The sequence below is a fragment of the Lygodium microphyllum genome, chromosome 13, assembly GCF_053477565.2.
Source record: "Lygodium microphyllum isolate KBCC chromosome 13, Lygodium_microphyllum_v1.1.10, whole genome shotgun sequence".
NCBI lineage: Eukaryota > Viridiplantae > Streptophyta > Polypodiopsida > Schizaeales > Lygodiaceae > Lygodium > Lygodium microphyllum.
Genome location: NC_141147.1, coordinates 20,246,767 through 20,267,784, shown reverse-complemented (window position 1 = coordinate 20,267,784; position 21,018 = coordinate 20,246,767). Strand labels below are relative to the sequence as shown.

Sequence of the window (21,018 nt, the reverse complement as noted above, 5' to 3'; positions counted from 1 at the left end):
AGAATGACATGAATGCTGGCTTGTCTGCTGTGTCCTGGGTGAATGTACTGTGGCAGCAGTGACGAATGCAGACACTCTCAGATTGCACTTACTCTCTCAGACTGACATAAATGCATGCACTGTGAATGTACTGTGGCAGCAGTGACGAATGCAGACACTCTCTCAGACTGACATGAATGCAAACTGACATGAATGCAGACACTGTGAATGTATCGTGGCAGCAATGACGTATGCATACACTGTGAATGAACCTTGCATGCTGTGTGGACTGGAAACCTACGGGATCTCAGACTGACGCACATTAACATTTCATGTTACAGTCATATCTTATGATGCAATCACATTGACAGTCTATGATATATTGTCTCTAGTTCATGCTAGAGTGATAGTTTATGTCACTGGTTTACTACTCTACCCAGACTGTAAACAGTTTTATGCTATAGCGCATACTATAATTACGATGGAAGAAACTGACAATGAAGGAATCACAAAACCAGCCATGGAGACAATGTTTCATACACCGCCAAAGAACACGAGATACAAAACCTATGGGCGTAAAACCCGAGATTGGAATGTCTCTCCAGGGTCCAGTAGATATGGGAAGACATCCCGCAAAATTAATGAAACACTATATGAGGAGATGTTGACCATACTCCGTGCTGAAATACGTACCATGAGGAAGGAAATGGAAAAGGACATACAAGAGCAGGTTCGAGCTGAAATGATGGAAGAACTAAAAAAGGAGATGCAACAAACTTTGGATGCACGCATGGCAGAGAAAGACTCATTGATCTCTAATCTACAAGAAGAACTAGACGAATGCAAAAAGAAACTGGACACACAAAAGGAACCACAAACCGCACCGGAACTACAAAAAGAAATGGATGTTTTAAAAAAGGACATGCACACCTATGCAAGTGTGGTGGAAGGCACCCAAAAGAAAATGGAGAATGTTGAGAATACCGTCAAAGAAAATGCAGAATGGATAGATATGGCAAAAAAGAACAAAGGAATGCATGGCAACAAAGTGGAAGTCATGAATGCCACCTTGGAAGAAGAGGCAAAAAGGCGAGTACGCGCACTCCACGTAAGAGTGGTTGGACTAGACGAGAAAAGCTCCCCAATTGAAGATGCTACAGCTCTTGCCACCAAAATTGGAGCTACAAATGTACCCATCATTGGGGCTTGGCGAGTCGGGAAGGCTGACACAAAAACAAAAGTCCTCATCTTGAAGTTTGGAGACCTGGAAAAAAAGAGAGCCTTCCTCTCTAAGAGGATCGCTCTCAAAGGAGAAAAGATCTACCTAGATGAAGACCTCACCCCAGCCCAATTAGCCCACAGGAGGGAAAATATGCCACGTGTTCTAGAGGCACGGAAAGCAGGTAAATGGGCTGTATACAGAGATGGAAGAGTCATCATCACAGAGAAAAGGACGGCATGACGGTGCGCGGCCTATGAGACCCTGAAGTTCACACTGTGGAATTGCAATGGCTCCCTTAAGACAGATGTAGGTTATTTTGAGGATACTTTCAAAGGTATAGACATTGCTATGTATACTGAGACACATCAATGTAAAGACAGCCGTTTACCTGATGTATATGGATATAGATGGGAAAGTGTATATCGCCCTCAGCCTAGACGGCCTGGAGGCACGAGGGGATCAGGAGGTGTGGCAATTCTATTTAGAGAAGAGCTCCGAGATACAGTCCAAGTGATACATAGAGATGTAGAGGCAAGATACATGTGGATCGAGTTACGTACAAGCAGAACTCGCGACATGTATATTGCCATATGCTATTTTCCCCCTGCATACTCTAAGTTTGCCCCTAAAGAGGCATCCCCGTATACACCACTATATGAGGACATAATGGGATACATGAGAATTGGGGATGTTCTACTAGCAGGAGACTTTAATGCACGCACAGGAAACAACCAATCTGCTTTCTTTGACACTAGTGATGAGATGTTCAGAGATATTGCATTAGATGAAGTGGGATTAGTTAGATCAGCCCAAGATAGAGAGAGAACAGAATATGGAACACACCTACTGGCACTAGGAAGTGCACATGGTTTGGCCATCCTTAACGGGCTACCACAGTGGCCAAGATCTAATGGCTTCACATGTTGGAATAACAAGAAGGGGTCAAGCACAGTGGACTATTTGATTGGATCACCCAACTTGCTACCTGACATAAAAAGTTTTAAAATCTCGGACAGACCAATTGGATTAGTAGCAGACCATGCTATTCTAGCTTTCACAATGCAATATGGGCATATACATGAAGCACAGTCACATATACCAAAATTACCACGCTATGATTTTGTGGAAGCGACCTCACACATATACAGCATTACTGTGCGAGATGCATTGAGGGAGCTAGACACACAGGCCTCTCTGGATGAGTTTACAGGACAGTTGGCCGAGATAATACACACTTCAGCAGCATACGCTTTCCCACACACTACACCGTCAGATAAACCTCCACGAGGTAATGCTCCACAGAATGGCTGGTATGATGATGAATGCAGAGAGACACGAGCACGTTTTCAGCGAGAGCTGGCACTTGGTATATGCACCCATAAGCATGCTCGAACACTCTTCAGACGGTTGGTACGCAAAAAGAAGCAGGAATACCTGAGCAGACTAGAAACAGAAATGTATTCCATGTTCTTGGGGCAGGACAGCAAGAGAGCGTGGAAAAAGATGCATGAGAGCCAGCCACCCCTACAAATTACTAGACTGGATGATTGGCATGGATATGCTTGCACACTCTATGATATCCCTGGCCAAGACCTATGCCACTCCCCTCAACCTCAAGACCAGCAAATTGCAGATTTTTCACAGGAAAAAAAGTGAGGAATGCCATATGGAAGCTGAAAAATGGAAGAGCCCAAGACCATGAGGGTTTAGTGGCTGAACACTTCACGCATGCCTGTGATATTCTGGCACCAACGCTGGCTCACATCTTTAATAGGGCAGTTTGTGAGGGATTTCCAACTTGTTGGTCAGACCATATTATTGTGCCTCTCTTTAAGAGTGGAGACCCCGCGCTACCTAGTAACTACCGAACTATCATAATTGGACACATGCTGGCCAAGATATATGCCTCTATCGTGGAACAAGCGTTGAGTGAATGGGCCGAGATGCATGGCCTGAGGTCAAAAGGCCAGGCTGGCTTCAGGAGGGGATATACAACTCTAGACCATATCTTTACGTTGAGGGCAATCATTGAAGAAGGCAAGGCATTCAAGAAAAAGATCTATTGCTGTTTTGTGGACTTTTGCAAGGCCTTTGACACAGTGCCACGTGCTAGACTCATGAAAAGAATGCAAAACAGTGGTGTGCCCGTAGAGATACAGTGGAGTATCTATGCCCTATATGAGACAGTGACAGGCAGAGTACGAACACCTGAGGGCATCTCAGATACAGTCAATAGCACCATTGGGGTGAAACAAGGCTGTCCACTTTCACCGACACTTTTTGGGCTGTATATAGATGAAATTTCAGAATATGTGGATAGGACAGGTGGGGCCAGAGCCAGCCTAGCTGGAGTGCTGATACCATTACTGCTTTATGCCGATGATATTGTACTTATATCTGACTCACCTGAGGGACTAAATAGACACTTGGATGCATTATCAGCTTTTTGCAGAGATAGAGATCTTAAGGTGAACCTTGGGAAAACTAAAGTTATGGTATTTAACACTTCAGCTGCTTGGGTGACAAGAGCTGAGCACCAGTTTACTTTTGACGGAGAGCCAGTGGAGATGGTTAGACAGTATGTTTATTTGGGGGTCACATTGAAGGGACCACAGTTCTCTTGGAGAGAGACATCAGAGGCTCGTTTGGCAAAAGCATATGCAGCCTTAGGGGCATTGGAGAGGCAATGTGCTCACATACAATTTCATGAGCCGCGCACCAAACTGTGGCTTTTTGACACCTTGGTTACACCCACACTCCTATATGGGGCAGCTATTTGGGGTCCGAATCTGTTTCACACGAGGAGACAGCCTTTGGGAGACCAGGATGGACCAGAGAAGGAATACTATGATGGATGGGAGCATATGGAAAGACCACTGGTCATGATGATCTCACGCATGATACGAGCGAAGAGCTCGACCCCACATGAGATTATCAGAGCTGAGTTGGGGGCATCACCCATGGTGGCTGAGGCCTTGGTTCAGGCAGTGACTTTCATACATAGACTATGGGAGCTCCCCCAAGATAGATACCCACGGCTAGCCCTGGCCTCTTCTAGACAACTAGCAGCAGACGGTGACAGACACTGTTGGTATGCTCAGATGAGTACATGGATGCGTCTACATGGTCTGCAGATTGACAGACTACCCCCCTTTGACTATAGCCTGGATTGCCCTACACTTGACCTAAGCCGATCAGAGCTAAACCATGTGATCAGAGCAGACATACTGAAGTTAGATACGGAGAAGACCTGGATCCGACCCCCCTCGCCCCATGGCACGAGGATGGCACACTACCAGACCCACTTCCTCCAGGTATCTGAGGATGGTTTCATCACCCGACCCAATTACATGGACACACAGCTGCCTCATGGACTACGCACAGCTATTGGTCAGATCCGCACCTCATCCCACCACCTGAGGATTGAGACAGGCAAATGGGAGGGTATACAGACAGAAGAACGCATATGCCCACTATGCGACAGAGAGCCAGAGACAGAGGAACACTACATCTGCCGATGCACTGTATATTACGACATACGAGGTAGATACCACTGTCTGTTTCGAGAGGGTTTTGGACCCCTGAGACGGATCATGCAGTATGAGGATCAGAGATGCTTGGGATTTTTCCTCTTGGAGCTCCAGAGGCGCAGAGCAACAATTCTACGGAGGAGGCCCCCACAGCTCGGCTCACATAGACAGAGGGCAGTCACTGACTTTTTCATGGATACACGACAGAGTATGGCAAATACCACTACTACTGCCACACAGCCTACAGGAGTACATCATCATTGGACCTCATCTTCTGTAGGTGTCCCTTTGGATAGAGCAGTGGCACTTAGCCGGTCTAGGCGCCCACGTCCACCCGGACGAAAGCCTAGACATCCACACCACAGACAAATTAAAGCCATCATTGAGCGCCACAGGAGACAGATGCCAAGACGCCTTAGCTATGCAGAGATACAATTCCCTAGAGAACAGACATATCATTGATGGAGAGTTTTCATTTCTCTACTCTCACTTTCAGATCACTGACATGTCTCCCTTTTATGGGACACTATTTCATTTCATTTCCTTTTCAGTCTTATAGGCATGTTTTTCATCTTTTTTCTCGTTCTAGATGAGAAACACACCATCATTGTATGTACTGCTTTGGTCTCATAGGCCACATTGGCCTTTTAGAGACGTTAATATACTCTCTCTCTCTCTCTCTCTCTCTCTCTCTCTCTCTCTCTCTGTGTGTTCACACTCTCAGTCTTTGTCCTACGCTTCCGCATTGCTGCACTCTGACAACCATCCCTAGCATGGACCAACGGCAAAAATGGCTTTCACCATCCGCTTCCATCGATCCACTTTGAGGGAAAGAGAGATTGCACTCAATTATGGTACGTGGAATCTCTAGTTCCACTTGCCTTTGCCTCTCCTTGAGAAAGGGGAGAGGACGAGAAAACTTGCCCCATTGCTTGGGCAAGAGTGGCTTGTCTCTTGAATATAGGTGCACCAGTCCAATGGCTTTTTCTAGATGGGATAGAAGAGGCCCCACCAATGGAGGAAACCAAGATAGTTGGAGAGGGATCGTCAACACATCTGAGACCTCATGCTCGAGAGAGATCACCTCCTCACTTGCTCTTGAAAGGCCTTTGCAACACTTCAATGGCAAGTATTTCCAACGACAATTTTCATAGACATAGTCAAGAATACTAGGGCATGGTGTGGCCTCCCCTCCTAATTTGCAAAGGTGGATGAGAAGGTGAGTGACGGATGAGATTTGGAGCTCTGGGAAATACTTGCATTGCCACTTGCAAGTATTGGATTTCTCCTTCACTCGTTTGAAATAGGCACAATGCAATTGAAAGGCCTCATGGAGAGGGGTGCCATAGATGATGTATAGAGAGAGCCTAGAGGATCACCAGTGGAGGGTGAGATGATTGAAGAAACGAGTGGAAAGGGTAGAGAGCTTGAAGGAGTAGAGAGCTTGAGGGAGTAGAGAGAGGCTAGAGCTTGATGGAGGAGGAGGTTGGAAGGGTTGAGAGGTTAAGGGAGGAGAGAGCTTGAGAGAGTAGGAAGGATGGAGAGCTTGGAAGTAGGAGTGGTGAAGAACTTGAAAGGATAAATGAGATTGGGGGGAGAGAGATTTTTATAGAAAGGGAGAGTGCTTTTGGGTTTAGGTTGGGAGAAAAAGAGAGAGATTTCAAATTTTGAAATTTGAATGGTGGCCCATTATCCTTTGGAGAGGATAGTTGCACTGTGCCCTTGTGTGTATATGAGAGAGAGATGGATGAAATTTGAATCATGAGAGAGGGAGAGGGAAGGAAAGAGAGTTTTTAAACTTGTTAGTTTAATCTTTAATCTTTTCTCAAGTCTTTGTGTGAGAGGAAGAAAAGATAGAGAGAGAAAAGAAACTCGCATCGAACAAAGAATGCCAAGCATGTTTTCTCCCTCAATAACCCACAGGCCACTACCCATTTCACACCGCAGGATGCCAAAATGCCAGTTTTCGGTTTCCATTTCGGTCCGAAATGGCCGGTCCATTTTCAACAACCCCAAAACACCGTTTTGGGGTAGCATGGGCTTACAACCCTCAAGACTTACTGTAGACTATTCACATGTCCTATATTGAGATCTCTTAAAGTCTACCACGGCCATTTCCATCCTGTCCACCTCTCACAATCAATGCATGTGACATAGGGAAAGCATTCACATTCTTTCTATTCACCTCTTCTATCAAGAGAACACTCTCAACATCCTGCAATTTCAGCCCATCCTTAACACAGTGCCATACGGAAAGTGTCCCATGACTCACGTAGAGTACCAAGTAGAAATAAAGTATGTAAAGTATCCTTGAACTCGATCTCCTACGAAGCTAAATGACTGATGATGAAGTGAAAAGTATGCAGACATAAAAGTCCCTTTCTTCATGTGAAGGTCCATCAACTGTTTCAGCCAATACATTTGAGATGCAGAACTTTGCTTATCATAAAGATTCTCAATCCATGTCCAAAGCTCATATGCAGTCTGATTTCCAGTTACAACATTGTACTAACTTTCTTAGAGAGTGATAAAATGATTGTGGACTTGCATAGCTCCTCCAATTCATCCCAATCCTCTGTCATAATGTTTTTTGGGTTTGATACCCCCATTTTTTAGTGGTCTAACCTACAATTTCTGCACTAAAACCTGCCATATTTGGGTCTTCCAATAGCTATAATTAGTCCTATCCAATTTCTCAATATTGAATATAGCACTGTCGCAAGAACCACTAGCTATAATGAGACCAAGCAAGTACACAAAAGGGCAAGATGGGTTGATGTAATATCCTGCAAATCAGTCCCAAAACCACTGCTAAATCAAGCGGGAGATAGGAGATATTGCCAAAGTAATGAGCTATCCACAACCTATAAGAAAAAGATTGTCAAGTCCACATGACTACCCTCAAATAGAATGCATAAAACCGAAATGACAAGCTATTGTAATAAACTACAACAATATGCCAACAATCAATTGTGAGCAACTAAGAAGAAAGAAGCCAAGAACAACCGGCATGAAGACTGTCACAACTACAGTGTATCAGAAACCATACATGCAATAGGCATAGACGTCATGCACAGGATAAGTCTCAAGGGTAAATGAAAAGAACTACCAGATGCATAACCCACTCACAGAGTAAAAGCTCAATATATAACCCAGAAGCATATAAATACCCCTGAGAACACCCTGACAAACATAAGTACCAGGTCCAAACTAAGAGATCAAATCAACCTACGATAGAGTAATTGCATCCAACAAATATCAAGAGAGCATGTATATGTCACAATGAGTCCCACTGTCTCACTGTGATAAGCTCAAGCTCAACTGCATAAACCAAATGTTCTGCAATACATCCAAGTGTCAAAGTGACTTAATACACAGAGCCAAGTAGCTTCCACTAAAGCAAAAATCGAATGCCAAATGAGCAAGCAAAACTCAAAATATCATATGAATAATGTCTAGTATCCAAGATACATGAAGCATGAGCCAAAAGCATAAAACCCAATAGATTCTTCAAGGCCGTAACTGCATAAGACACCAAAGTAACCAAGGCATGTAATCGTAGCCAATATCAATGTAATAGAGCTCAAATCTCAACGCAAAGGTATGCCATAGCATATTGGTAAGTATATATAACAATCGAAGTAATGATATATCCACCGAGTATCTTGTAAAGCATCAATGAGCATTAGGCATAAGCTTTTCACCGATAAATGCTAGTTGCCCTATTATTATAGCACTAAAATGACAATGAAATTTGAGCTATTTCAAGCTCAAATATATCCCAAAAGCATAACCATACCATCCGGGCAACAAAATAGCATCCCCGATACATCAAACATGCATTATGGAATTTACTGTTTGCTGTCCAAACCAGAACAGTTCTATTTTATGTGAAACAAAGAATAGAAAACTGCACAAAATCAACTCTATAAGTGACAAGATTTGTAGCTCTTGTTGCGCTCTTCGTTTCTAGCTATAAAATACCTAGATCCGATACCATATGTAAAAGTTATAGCCAAAATACAACAATGTTTTCAAGCTGCCATAGCTATCCATGACTTCTACAACATGCTCTGTATCCACTCAAAATAGATAAAATGGTTGCTCCTCAGCTCAATAAGCACTTGATAATACTCAGCTAAGCCTTAACAAGCTCCTCAACAAGCACAAAGCAAGCTGAAACAAACCGGAAGAAGGAAAGACTCAATCCATACCTCAAGAGAAAGATACAATGGCTGCCACGGAACCTTGAGTTGAAGCTTTGAATCCAAGCTGAAATAAAGAATGAAGAAGCTCCTCAAATGGTTGGCTCTAATACCAGTTGAAGGGAGTGAGCCCAGAGTGGAAGCACGCGAGTGAAGCAAGAGCTATGGTGAAATGAGTAAGAGCAAGAGAGAGAGATGCACAAGATATGGAAACTCCAACAGCCACAATATGTGACTCGCCTTCCCTTTATTTAAATGTTATTGAAAGAATTAAAAAACGAAGTGACAGTGATGGACGTCTACCAACTGCAATGTACAGGTGTGCGGACACTGTCAATGTAGTAATACACAGGCAGCTAGACACAAGCATCTTTACCCCCCAACACAATAGAGTGATGCTTCAATACTTGGTACCCAAGATCAGCGTAGATGCTCCCTCCCATTCTACTTCACCACGATGGGGAGGGAGTGTTCCCTCTAACTTTACCTTCCACTATGTAGTGGTTTGGGGATTTGGGGGAGGGGGGGAGGGGGTGTGTGCAGCTTCTTCTCTTGTTGCTTATAGGATTTTGATTACTTTTGCTTCAATGACATTTATTATCCTTTGTATCATTATCCATAGCATTAAGATGATCATAATTGTAAAAGGGCGCTTAAGCTAAAGACTAATTCCCTTGCAATGCCATTATCCACATGGCACCATTCATAGCATTTTGCTTAAGGATAACACTCTGCATAGCCCTTTACATTATCCCATCCATTGATATTCCATTTCTGTAAACATGCATCTATGCATATTTATACCTTTTCAATCAAAGAGTAATCGATACTAGATCCACCATGTTCATGACAACTCACATGGCAATCTCCCTAGGCAATCATGGCTTGCATCTTTCCCTTGGGGCACAAATACTTGATAGGATCAAAATAAACTGGCCAACATTTTTTTAAAGAAGTTCAAAGTGATTACATTGCCTTTGCACGTCCTGTAGGCCACTGGGCAGCCGACAAGCACCCTTTGTCTGATGCCTTGGCCTTGTTAGGGTGACCCTTTGGGATCCCAAGGTAAGATAATCATTGCCTCTATAGTCTTGGCAAGCCATTGAGTCCTAGTAGGCCATTGGACAACATGCACCCTTTGTCCGATGACCTGACTACTTTGGGACGGGACATCTTGGGGTGATTATGGACGTTATGCTTTGCCATCCCTCGCTAGTTCCAATTTTGGGCCTAAGAGAGGGTGTTGAGCTAGGAAATGCATTAGATACTAATTAGCTCTTTACTATAGACCCAAAACATGCTTATTACCAAAATTATCATTAAATTACCAAACTTTCTTAGAGAGTGTCCATGTCCCATAAGCCAAGCCCTAATTTGATTGTCCACTAAGCCTTAATCTCGTTTTTAAGTCTTTCTCCTACTAATGCCTGATTCTCCACTATTGCCTACACCCCTCCTTGGCAGATACCTTAGTTTGTGCTGGTGACCAACATCCTTCAACCCCTTACATCAGCCTACAACCCTCCAAGCCTATGTTTACTACTGGCAACTATCATTCAACCTGTAGGAGGCAATTTCAGCCATCGTCATCAGCCTAAGAGGCATCTATTGCCTGCGTTTGCAGCAACTGACATCACCAATCTGCGTTTGCAGCTCTCTTGCCGTTGCCACCCTTCCTAGAGTAGATATACAGCTGTGTTTATTGTTTCCAACAGCCACCCATTTCATCCTAACTGTCTTCAGCCTGCTGCCCACTATTCAAGATGCTCCAATCGTGTTCAGCCTGATCTAGACTCTCCAAGTTTGCAAGACTCTCTATGTCTACATTTACTGCTCCAGATCACATCCGCAAGCTGCCTCCTACATTTCAAGATCTATATAGAGTACGACATTCTCTCCAACTCATATTCTTTGCCCTAGTCCTTCAAAGGCATGGAAATTCGATGTTTTCTATTCACTCTACATAGTGTGTTTACAACATTGAGCATTGTGTCTATTCTTTCATCCATTTATCTTGTGTATTCATTGTCTCTGTGTTACCCTAACCATATGGAGTTCTATCATCAATCTGCGCTTTGTCATATGATTGTGTGTGTACTTTGTGTTTGAGTATTTCTTTACAAACAGTACAATCACAATGGAGTATTGCAAGACAAAAGACAAGTTGGCAAACCTTTTCACCAAGGCTCTTCCTAAGGTCATATTACATCCGCATTCTAGATCCCTTTGTCTCATGACCCATCCAAGATCTAAGAGGGGGTGTTAACTTTTAAGAAGTTCATCTTCAGTTTGTGGATGGTCAGACTGTTAGCAGAGTATTTGTCAGCTCATGTGTGAGTCTGAGCTTGATCTGGGCTGGGCATTTTTATTAGGTATTTTAGGTTTTTTCTGGTGTGGCATTTTATGCTATTGGGGCATTTTTATGCACCAGTCGGCCAGCATTAATGCTGTCCGACCAGCATTATTGCTCCCCACTTTTTCAGTCTATATATACTCAGTGGCTCCTCCTCAGTCATCATCATCATTTCACCATCTGCAGACTCTGTGGAGAGAGGAGCCAGTGCCAGTGCCCACGCAGCCAATGACTCACTGTTGTATGCGACTGTCTCGTGTTCAGATATATGGATTCCATTTCCCGTGCATACATCTGAGTTCTCATCTGTATCGTGTTCTTTTCTTTTCTCTTTTTGTCTTGTGTTTCAGCAGTTTATTTCAGCACATGTTTATGCTTCCACCGCTGCTCCACTTCTGACACAGACAGCATTTCATGCACAGCCAGTCAACATTTGGGTAGTCAGCCAGTTCAGCACAGGGCAGACAGGTTACACACAGCATTTTTGTCTTTATTGTATTATTTTTGACACTATTTGCAGCAGGTCGACCCATATTCAGGTCCAACTTGACTGTGTATGCTATATTTATTGCTTGTATGTGTGGCCAGTTGGTATCCAGACAGTTTGCGAGAGATTCAGTCGGTCGATGTGAGATTCTTTAATTGATGGCATATACACACTCATACTCTTGTACATATTCTACCCTGATTGTCCAATATTCAGCATTCATCTACAGAGTTTCTCTCTCTCTCCGTCTCTGCTTTTCTCTTCTATGTTTGATTTTGTAATGAGCCTATGCGTCCACTTCCATATCATGGCCCTTTGACGAAATGAGGGATTGAGGATGCACAAACAAAAGAGTCCTATTTATAGAAGATTGGGGGCACACTTTTTGTACTATTGAAAGTAAGCCTTTTATTTTGGTAATTCTGCATAAAATACTTTTTAGGGCTGTTTTAAGGTGGCTAAACTAGGGGTCATTGCACAATAATGAAGATTAAGTGCAAACCCTAAAATTAGTGGCTAAAAACACTACATGCCAAGAAACCAAGAAGAACGCCACTTTGAAAGGCAGATGCACAAGAGCATCATTTTTTTGTCAAGTGAGATTGTCTACTGCTATGTTTTTACTAAGCAATGCTGCCTATTGCATTTATTTCATGTAAGGCTCTCTTGACTTTATTTCACTCAGGCAAGGCTGATCTGCTCCCACTAAACCTTGCTACTGTGGTTCTTCACAACATTTCCTTTCTTGAAGCTGTCCAGAGACTGTCCAATGTTCATCTTTATCAGACAATTCTGCTCCATTTTCAGCTTGTATTTCATATCACAGATTGTAATTGCCATTGTGCCATGTGTGTAGCCCAGCTTGTAAGGGCCATGTGCGGACAAGATCTACTACTACTGACCTAAAGTACTTTTACTAAAATGGATATTCCTGACAATGAGGATGGGATGCTATTTCAATGTCCTCGTTCAGTGTACAATTTTCCTTCTTGTTTCCCATTTAAGGATGATTGCCTGTCTCAAGTGCTTGGAATGTAGGAAGGATTTAATAAGGTTTGAAGTTGAGTAAAGTGAATCCTCATAGCCACTTTAAATTGTCAACTCCGAGTCCATTGCTGCATTGACTACACTAGTACCGTATTCTTTGTAATCCATTCCTTATAGCTTTATTTTTACAATGGGAAAAAAGTAATTGTCATCACTGTTAGGGCACTCTACTACATTACTTCCACGTATGGCAGTAAGACATCTTCTTTGCAACAATAATGACAAAAAACTGGCCTTTGAGCGTGATGGGGCTCAGGATTCTTGTAAGGGGAGCTGAATGGTCTAAAGCAAGAACACGTTAAATTTCAAAAGACAGACAAAATGACTGGATTTTAAACACATTCATGGAAATTGGGGGATTGCCAGAAATATAAGACATAAGAATCAACAGCATAACAAGGTCAAGCTAGATGGTGCTATGCCTAGGCTATAGCTGCAGCAAGCATCCACACGGTAGACACATCTGACAGATTCAAGAAAAAACCACACAATTGCAGCTCACTCTTAGCACACAATAGGAAACTTTTGCTAAAAACCACCCTCGTATTGCCTCGATATTTCACATAGTGTAGTACAAGAAGGAGGTGCCACCAACAGCGATAGTTACCTTTAGGTTTACCCATGTCTCTGTGTGACAAAAGATTGAAAAGCCTATGTCACATGGTTCTTGATATGTAGAAGAGAGTTCAACTCTGCAAAACAGAACACTCCATGTTAAGATCTTCATTTTTAACCAACCTGCCAAGGTCTGTCCATTGACAAAAAGATGACAGGGTTTTGCAAAAGGCAATGCCTCTTTCAAATATTTACTGCCTAATAAGCCGATCATTGGTGAAAAACCTTAGATGGAGAGAAGAAAGAGAATGTTCCGTGGTCATAATGGTCTTAATAGAAAAGAAACAGGAAATCCTGCGGGAGCAAATCACAAGACATAAAGATCGGCATGTAACTTACGACACGAGCGATGCATGAGGCACGGGCCTACCTGTGACAGGGACGATGGCGAAGAAGACGAGGACGAAGAAACGAAATGCCTCAAGGTAGGAATCAGGATGACTGGTACACGTGCAGAGTGGGGAGGTTCCTCGGACAAACCAGCCCGGGCTCGCGTAATCTGTATATATTGTATACTTCCTAAATGGGATTTCTTGACACTTGTATAAAGAGCAAACGCTTTTGACGTGGCGACACGACATTCACCGTTCGCTGCACGTTCGGAACCCACAGATTTTTGCCGGTCAAAGCCCGGTTGTAACTTGTAACCTTCGGACTTAGGTCGGTTAGGGTTATAACTTATGCCACATGCACTGCTTGCTATACTAATTTAGATCTGCAAGTAAAGTGAGATCCACATGGCACCTTGTTTAAGCCTTGTACTTGCTAACTTCACCCATTAGGACATTGAGAAAGTGTAGCCATGACCTATTCCTGGCATGATCTTTACACACTCGATGGGTCCACGAACCACACACACAAAATGAAGGCATGGAAGCCCTATGTTCTCAATCGCATTTTTAGGGCTACAAACTGATTTGGGCAGGCAACAACCCTTGCCTAGTATGAGGGAAGGGAGTGTGAGGCTTGGGCAACCCCATGTCTCCCCCCTCCTCGATGGTGGATGTGCCACATGGAGCAACCATCGTTTTTGCCTCTTAGTGTGCAGGGTTCTCTATTTGGTCAAGGTAGTTGGGTCCCCCTGCTCTGAGTTCAAGTTGACATGACTCTTAGCAGTTGAGACTCATGAGGGGAGATGGAATTGACCCATGGATGCCACGAGTATAAATGAACGGCCATACTGAGTAGAGAGATGCAAGACTCCTTGAGCCATGAGTATGAAGGAACGATTGACTGCGTGAAGAGCTATGTGGAGAGAGAGATGTGGTGTACAATGCTCGTGAGCCGCAAGCTTAAAGGAATGGCCATCATGTGTGCAAAGGCCACTGAGAGTCAAAAGAGTGAGGAACTCCTAATGCCAAGAGTCTAAAGAACATTATGTAGACTCGCGAACTTGGGTCGAGTATTAAAATGCCGAGCAACCTGCCATGGCCACTGCCATGAAGCCGAGAGAGGGCGAGGGATTGAGTGGATGAAGATTGAAGAAACTTGTGGACTTAGGGTGAGTATAAAAAAACCATGCTAGTTGTCATGCCGTTGCAGTGAAGCCAAGAGAGGGCGAGGGACCGAGTGAATAGTTGTGATAAACTCATGGACTTGGGACAAGTATAAAGATACCAGGGAGCCTGCCATGCCGTGCGGTGAAGCCATTCTCCACAAGCTGAAGCAATGCTAGGGTGAGCTCTTCAATATCGATGCAATGGCTATGATACTAGTTAAACGGAGTGAGCTTGGAGTGGAAGCACATGAGTGGAAGGAAGAGCTATGGTGGAAGGAGAGAGAGAGAGAGAGAGAGAGAGAGAGAGAGAGAGAGAGAGAGAGAGAGAGAGAGAGAGAGAGAGAAGATATTGGGCCTTCCCTTATTCAAATGTCACTAAAAGAATCATATTCTTCATCCCTAGATCTAGATTTTGCCAGATTTATTTGTGTCACTCACCGCGGTAGGCCACAAGCCCCAATTTCTTTATCCTCATCTCTTGATGCTCTACGAGTCCTAGTCCTCTACCATTTTCTTCATTCGGCCCATCCTTATACTCACAGCTCTGTGAATTTTCACATTCTCAACCCCATTCGCCCAATTTTTTAATCCTTGCTCTAGGTCCATAAGTCTTCAACCTACATTCGATCAATCCCTCGTTGTATTGTGGTTCACTTGCTTCCTAGCTTGTCCTGACATGTTCCCCCTTTGCACAACCAGTAGTAGGCCCAACCAACTAGGCATGATTTGTACCTACAAGGAGCTACCCTAAATCTGACATCATCATCGGTCTCTCTACCTTTTGTGGCTCTTGGACACTTCCTCCAATCACTAAGAACCATTGGAAATTCTTCCGGCATTGGTCATTGACATTGAGCATTGGTTTTGGGTCATCAAGCTTCAATTATTGATTATGCAAACAAGGTAACATGTTGTAATATAGTCCAAGATAGCACTTACCTCATTGTCTAGAGGTCACTTATGCTTCTCGAAATGTCTATTTGATACCAGATCACTTAGGAATTCTATGTCAATGTTATGAGATGTTATTGAGTTGATTTGAGTGCACTTTTGGCTCAGTCTTCTCTTAGATTTCCTTACTATAATAACAAGGCTGAATGTCATTTATTTGGAAAAAGCTTATGCCTATTGCTACTTGATGTTATCTGAGATATCTATTGGATACACTCATGTATGCCATTAATGCCACATACTTGGTTATACTCTTGACATGCTCTTAAGTTGAGATTGGAGCTTGGATGCTTAGACATTGGCAGTCATTCATTTCATTGGATGCTACATGTATGGATTGAAGATCTTTGCTAGGTTTGATGCTCTCGACTTATGCTACATGTGTCTTGGATGTTTGGATGCTATCACTTGATGTATTGAGCCTTGTTGCTCGATTGGCATCTGACTTTTTGCTTCAGTGGGAGCTATTTAAAATTGTAGGTTAGACCACTCAAAAATGGGGGTGCCAAACGCGAAAACATTGTGGCTAAGGATTGGGATGAATTGGATGAGCTATGCAAGTCCACAATCATTTTATCACTCTCTAAATAGGTTCACTATACTATTGTGTGATTGAAAATTAGACTACATATGAGCTTTGGACATAAATTAATAATCTTTATGACAAGTAGAGTCTTGCATCTCAAATGTATTGGACTGAAACAATTGATGGACCTTCTCATGAAGGAAGTGACTTCCATGTCTTCACATTTGAATGAGTTTCACTCCATCATTAGTCATTTAGCTTCATAAAAGACTAAGTTCATGGATATTTTACATCCTTTGTTTCTACTTGGTACTCTACCTGTCATTGGACACTTTTCATATGGCTCTATGTACTAAGAATGGGCTGAAATTACAAGATGTTGAGAGTGCCCTCTTGACGGAAGAGATGAATAGAAAGAATGTAGATCCTTCATATATGTCACATGCATTGACTATGAGAGGCCCATAGGATGGAAATGGGGCTGTAGTAAAGACTCTCAAAGGTCTCGGTCTAGGACACCTAGAAAGTCTCACAGTAAATCCCTTGGCTGTTATAATTTCAATCTTACGTATCATTATCGTAGGAAAGTAGGTCACATTCAGGCACAATGCCATAAGATGTGCAAAGCCAAGCGCAAGGAAAAGGGCAAGAGTAAAGTACAAGAAAATAATAATGATCGTAGCATTGTACCTAGCAAATCTAGCGTTAAGATTGAGGAGATTAATGTGGTACATCTTGATGTATCTAATGATCTTATATTGGCAACCTCTTTCTTAGATGCATCACACAACTAACTAATGCTTTAATAGGCTATACCCAGTGCTAGTTGATAGATTCAAGAGCTTCTTTTCACGTGACCCCTCATAGAGAGTGAAAGGGAATTGGAACCTAGGAGGAAGAAGCTTGGCGATGAGAGCTATGGCGGATGGAGAGAAAGAGCCAAGAGAGAGAGAAACTCAAAAGTGGGAACTCCAACAACCACAATGTGTGGCTGGGCCTTCCTTTATTCAAATTGTCACTAAAAGAATAAAGAATAAGTAACTGTAACAGGTGCCCACCACCTACAGTATGCAGTGGTGGGTACTGTGAGTGTAGTAATACACAGGCGGCTAGGCGGAGTCGCCTTTACCTCCAACAACCTCCCACTTAAAGGCGAATCTGCCTTAGTGAGAGAGAAAAAAGAAAAGACAATACAACATGCACACATGTACAACAGGATGAGGAAAAAGATGTCATCCCATCCAATGCCCATCAATCTCTTGAGGAAGGTAAAGCGCTCGGTAGTGAGGTTTTTCGTGAGCAAGTCTGCAGGATTCTGCTCAGTCGAAATCTTGACAAGGTCAACAGACCTGTCCTCAACGACCTCACGAATGAAGTGATACCTCATCTCAATATGTTTCGCCTTCAGATTCTTGACCAACTGAATGGCACTCATAGAATCCAAATGTAGTGTAGGCATAGCATATGTCATACCAAGGTCTGCAATCAAACAGCCTAACCAGATAGCCTCCTTACAAGCCTCTCTGTGTGGCTGCAATATACTCAGCCTCTGTAGTAGAAAGAGCCGTACACTTCTACACCCTAGATATCTAAGAGATAGCCCCTCCAGCATAAGTGAACACATAGCCAGAGGTGGACTTCTTGCTATCTGCATGTCATGCATAATTAGAGTCAGTGTACCCCACGACTCCTATATCCTAGCTGCCATAACAAATACACATATCTGCTAGGCCCTTCAGGTACCTCATGATACCCTTCACAACATCCCAATGTTTCTTGCCAGGTGTAGCCATATAACGTGCCACAACCCCAACTGCAAAAGTAATATCTAGATGGGTGGCTATCATGGCATACATAAGACTTCCCATGGCTGATGCATAGGGAATCTTGGCCATCTCGGCCCTCTGCTCATCTGTATGCAGATAATCGACATGTGAAACCTTCACATGAGAAGGTAATGGACAACTAATAGGCTTAACATCCTGCATGCGGAAGCGCTCAAGGACTTTATGAATGTACTCCCTTTGTGACAGATAGAGTAGTCCCTGAGATCTATCATGCGCAATGTGCATACCAAGTATATGAGAGGCCTGTCCTAGATATTTCATCTCAAAGATCTTCTTGAGTTGAGCCTTAAGAGCATCTAGCTCTTCATGAGCTGTTTGTGTTAAAAGCATGTCATCCACATAGAGTACCAAAATCAATAAAAAACCGTCATGGGCTTTCTTCATGTACAATCACGGATCCATAGCACTGTGGTTGTAGCCCTGTGACTGCATGAATGTATCAAACTTATGGTACCATTCCCTAGGTGCCTACTTCAAGCCATATAGAATCTTCTTTAGTTTGCACGCTAGGTGTTCCCTGCCAAGGTCTGCAAAGCCCTTAGGGTGCTCCATGTAAATCTCATCATGCAAGTCCCCATCTAAAAAAGTCGTCTTGACATCCATTTGGTACAAGTCCAGGTCAAGCTGTGCAACCAAGGCCAAGACTAAGAGTAGGGTGGTCATCTTGACCAGAGAGAAAAGATTTCATCAAAGTCAACACAATGCTCCTGCTTAAAACCCTTAGCAACCAATCGAGCCTTGTATGCCGGCTTGGAGTGTCCAGGGGTACTTTTGAGCTTGTACACCCACTTGCATGGCAAAGCCTTCTTACCCTAAGACAAAGAAACCAAATCCCAAGTCTGATTCTTATGCAATGAGTCAAGCTCAGACTGCATAGCCCTCTCCCAAGAGTGACAATCACCCCTACGCATAGCCTCATCATAAGTGAGAGGCTCTCCTACATTTGTAACCAGTACATAATCCATAGAGGGCGCAAAATGGTCAGGAGGTCGTCTATCTCTAGTAGAACGCCTCAATCCAGGCTCTGCTGCCTGGCCAATATCATGTCTAACATCCGGGCCATGAGCATCAGGTAATGTTGCACGCTGTCTAGCTAGCCGTGGAGCGATGGCCATGGAGCAGGCTGAACGGGAGCAAGTGGCTCCTCTTGAAAGATAACTCTACATACCTCAACCACTTTTTCAGGCTACATATGCATTTTGTCCTCATGAAAGACGACATCATGGCTGCGGATCACTTTCCGCGCCTGCAGATCCCATAGACGGTAACCCATCTCTCCTGCATCTCCATAGCCAATGAAAATGCATTTGACACTTTTAGGATCCAACTTATTGCGTTTGTCCTTGGACACATGGCAGAATGCCTCACATCCAAAGACACACAAATGATCGTAAGAGGGGGGATTGCCTGCCCATACCTCCTCTACAACCTGAAAGTCAATGCCACTGCTAAGCGATCGGTTAATGAGATGCACTACAGTAGTAACTGCCTCAGTCCAAAAGTATTGCAGTAAGCCAACCTGGCTAAGCATGCTATGGACCCTTTCTTGAATGGTTCTATTCATGTGCTCAACCATACCATTCTGGGGTGGGGTGTAAGGGGTAGTCAAATGATGCTTAATAGCCCGCTCATCACAAAACTGTTCAAAAGCACGTGATACATAATCACCCCCATTATTTGACCTTAGACATTTTAGCCTTTTCTCAGCCTAGTTTTCTGCCAATGCAAGCCAATGCTGAAAGGTGTCTAAGACATTAGATTTCCTCTTTATGGGATAAGCCCAAACCTTACATGAGTAATCATCTATGAAAGTAACAAAGTACTTTGCCCCACCAAGTGACTGACAAAGCACGGTCCCACATATATCTGAGTGCACAAGAGCCAAGGGCTCACCCATGCGTTTCTTACCAGACTTTTATGCATATTTCTAGTCTACCTACCATACAAATAATGATCACAAGAATCAAAATGCGAAGAGTCAAAAGGCGGAAGATATTGCAAAGCACGGAGTATTTTCATTTCTTTAAAAGACATGTGCCCCAAACGAGCATGCCAAAGGGATACATGGGGAATAGAACCCATAGACAAAACATGATCCAATGTAGCTCTAGATACAAGTAAGGGATAGAGGCTGCTAGACTTGGCACCTCTTGTAAATACAAGTATGCCACGAGTAATCTTCCATGCAAAGTCTCCAAAAGACACAAAATACCCTACATCATCAAGCTGTCTAGCTGACATAAGGCTGCGAGTCAATACAAGTATATGGCGTATATCATGCAAAACAAAAGAACTGCCAGAAGGAAACTGCAGCCTAACATCTCCAATGCCCACAATGTCAAGAGACCTGTCATCACCAAGGCGCACAGAACCAGGCATAGTACGATAGGTATGAAACCAATCTCTACAGGGTGTCACATGAAATGACGCACTCGAATCCAAGAGCCAACAATGCGCATACATAGAGTGTATCTCAGAAGTCTGTAAGGCATTGCATGAAGAAGTTGCAAGTATGTAATCGTCATCTGAATCAATGGCCTATGTGACATTAACCTCTTCTATCTTCACACTAGACTTTGCAGGTACTATGCTACGCTCAGAAGACTTTTCATGCACTTTATCTTTTCCCTTTTCCTTAAGCTTATCATCACGCATTTTATGGCACTACGGCCTAATATGTCCTGCTTTCCCACAATAATGACAGGTAAGATCAAGCTTTCGTCCACGTAACTTACTGCGACCATGTGACTTGGACCTG

At 43.3% G+C, this 21,018-nt stretch overlaps 1 protein-coding gene across 4 annotated transcripts in view; it reads right to left on the bottom strand.

Annotated features, from left to right (window-relative positions):
- LOC148026398 (large ribosomal subunit protein eL20z-like) overlaps positions 1-14,016 on the bottom strand; it is a 98,309-nt gene extending 84,293 nt beyond the window's left edge. For 2 of the 4 annotated variants that reach the window (XR_015692769.1, XM_087690442.1), the window contains exons 1-2: positions 13,809-13,984; positions 13,431-13,515 (exon numbers count right to left, since the gene is read on the bottom strand). Coding sequence is in view for 3 of the 4 variants with exons in the window: in XM_087690442.1 (XP_087546568.1) it covers positions 13,431-13,446 (16 nt within the window). In the remaining variant the exon portion in view is untranslated. Of the gene's footprint in view, positions 1-13,430; positions 13,516-13,808 lie in introns of all 4 variants that reach the window. The other 2 variants (XM_087690443.1, XM_087690444.1) reach the window with 2 other exon arrangements.
- Between the last annotated feature and the right edge of the window lie 7,002 nt (positions 14,017-21,018).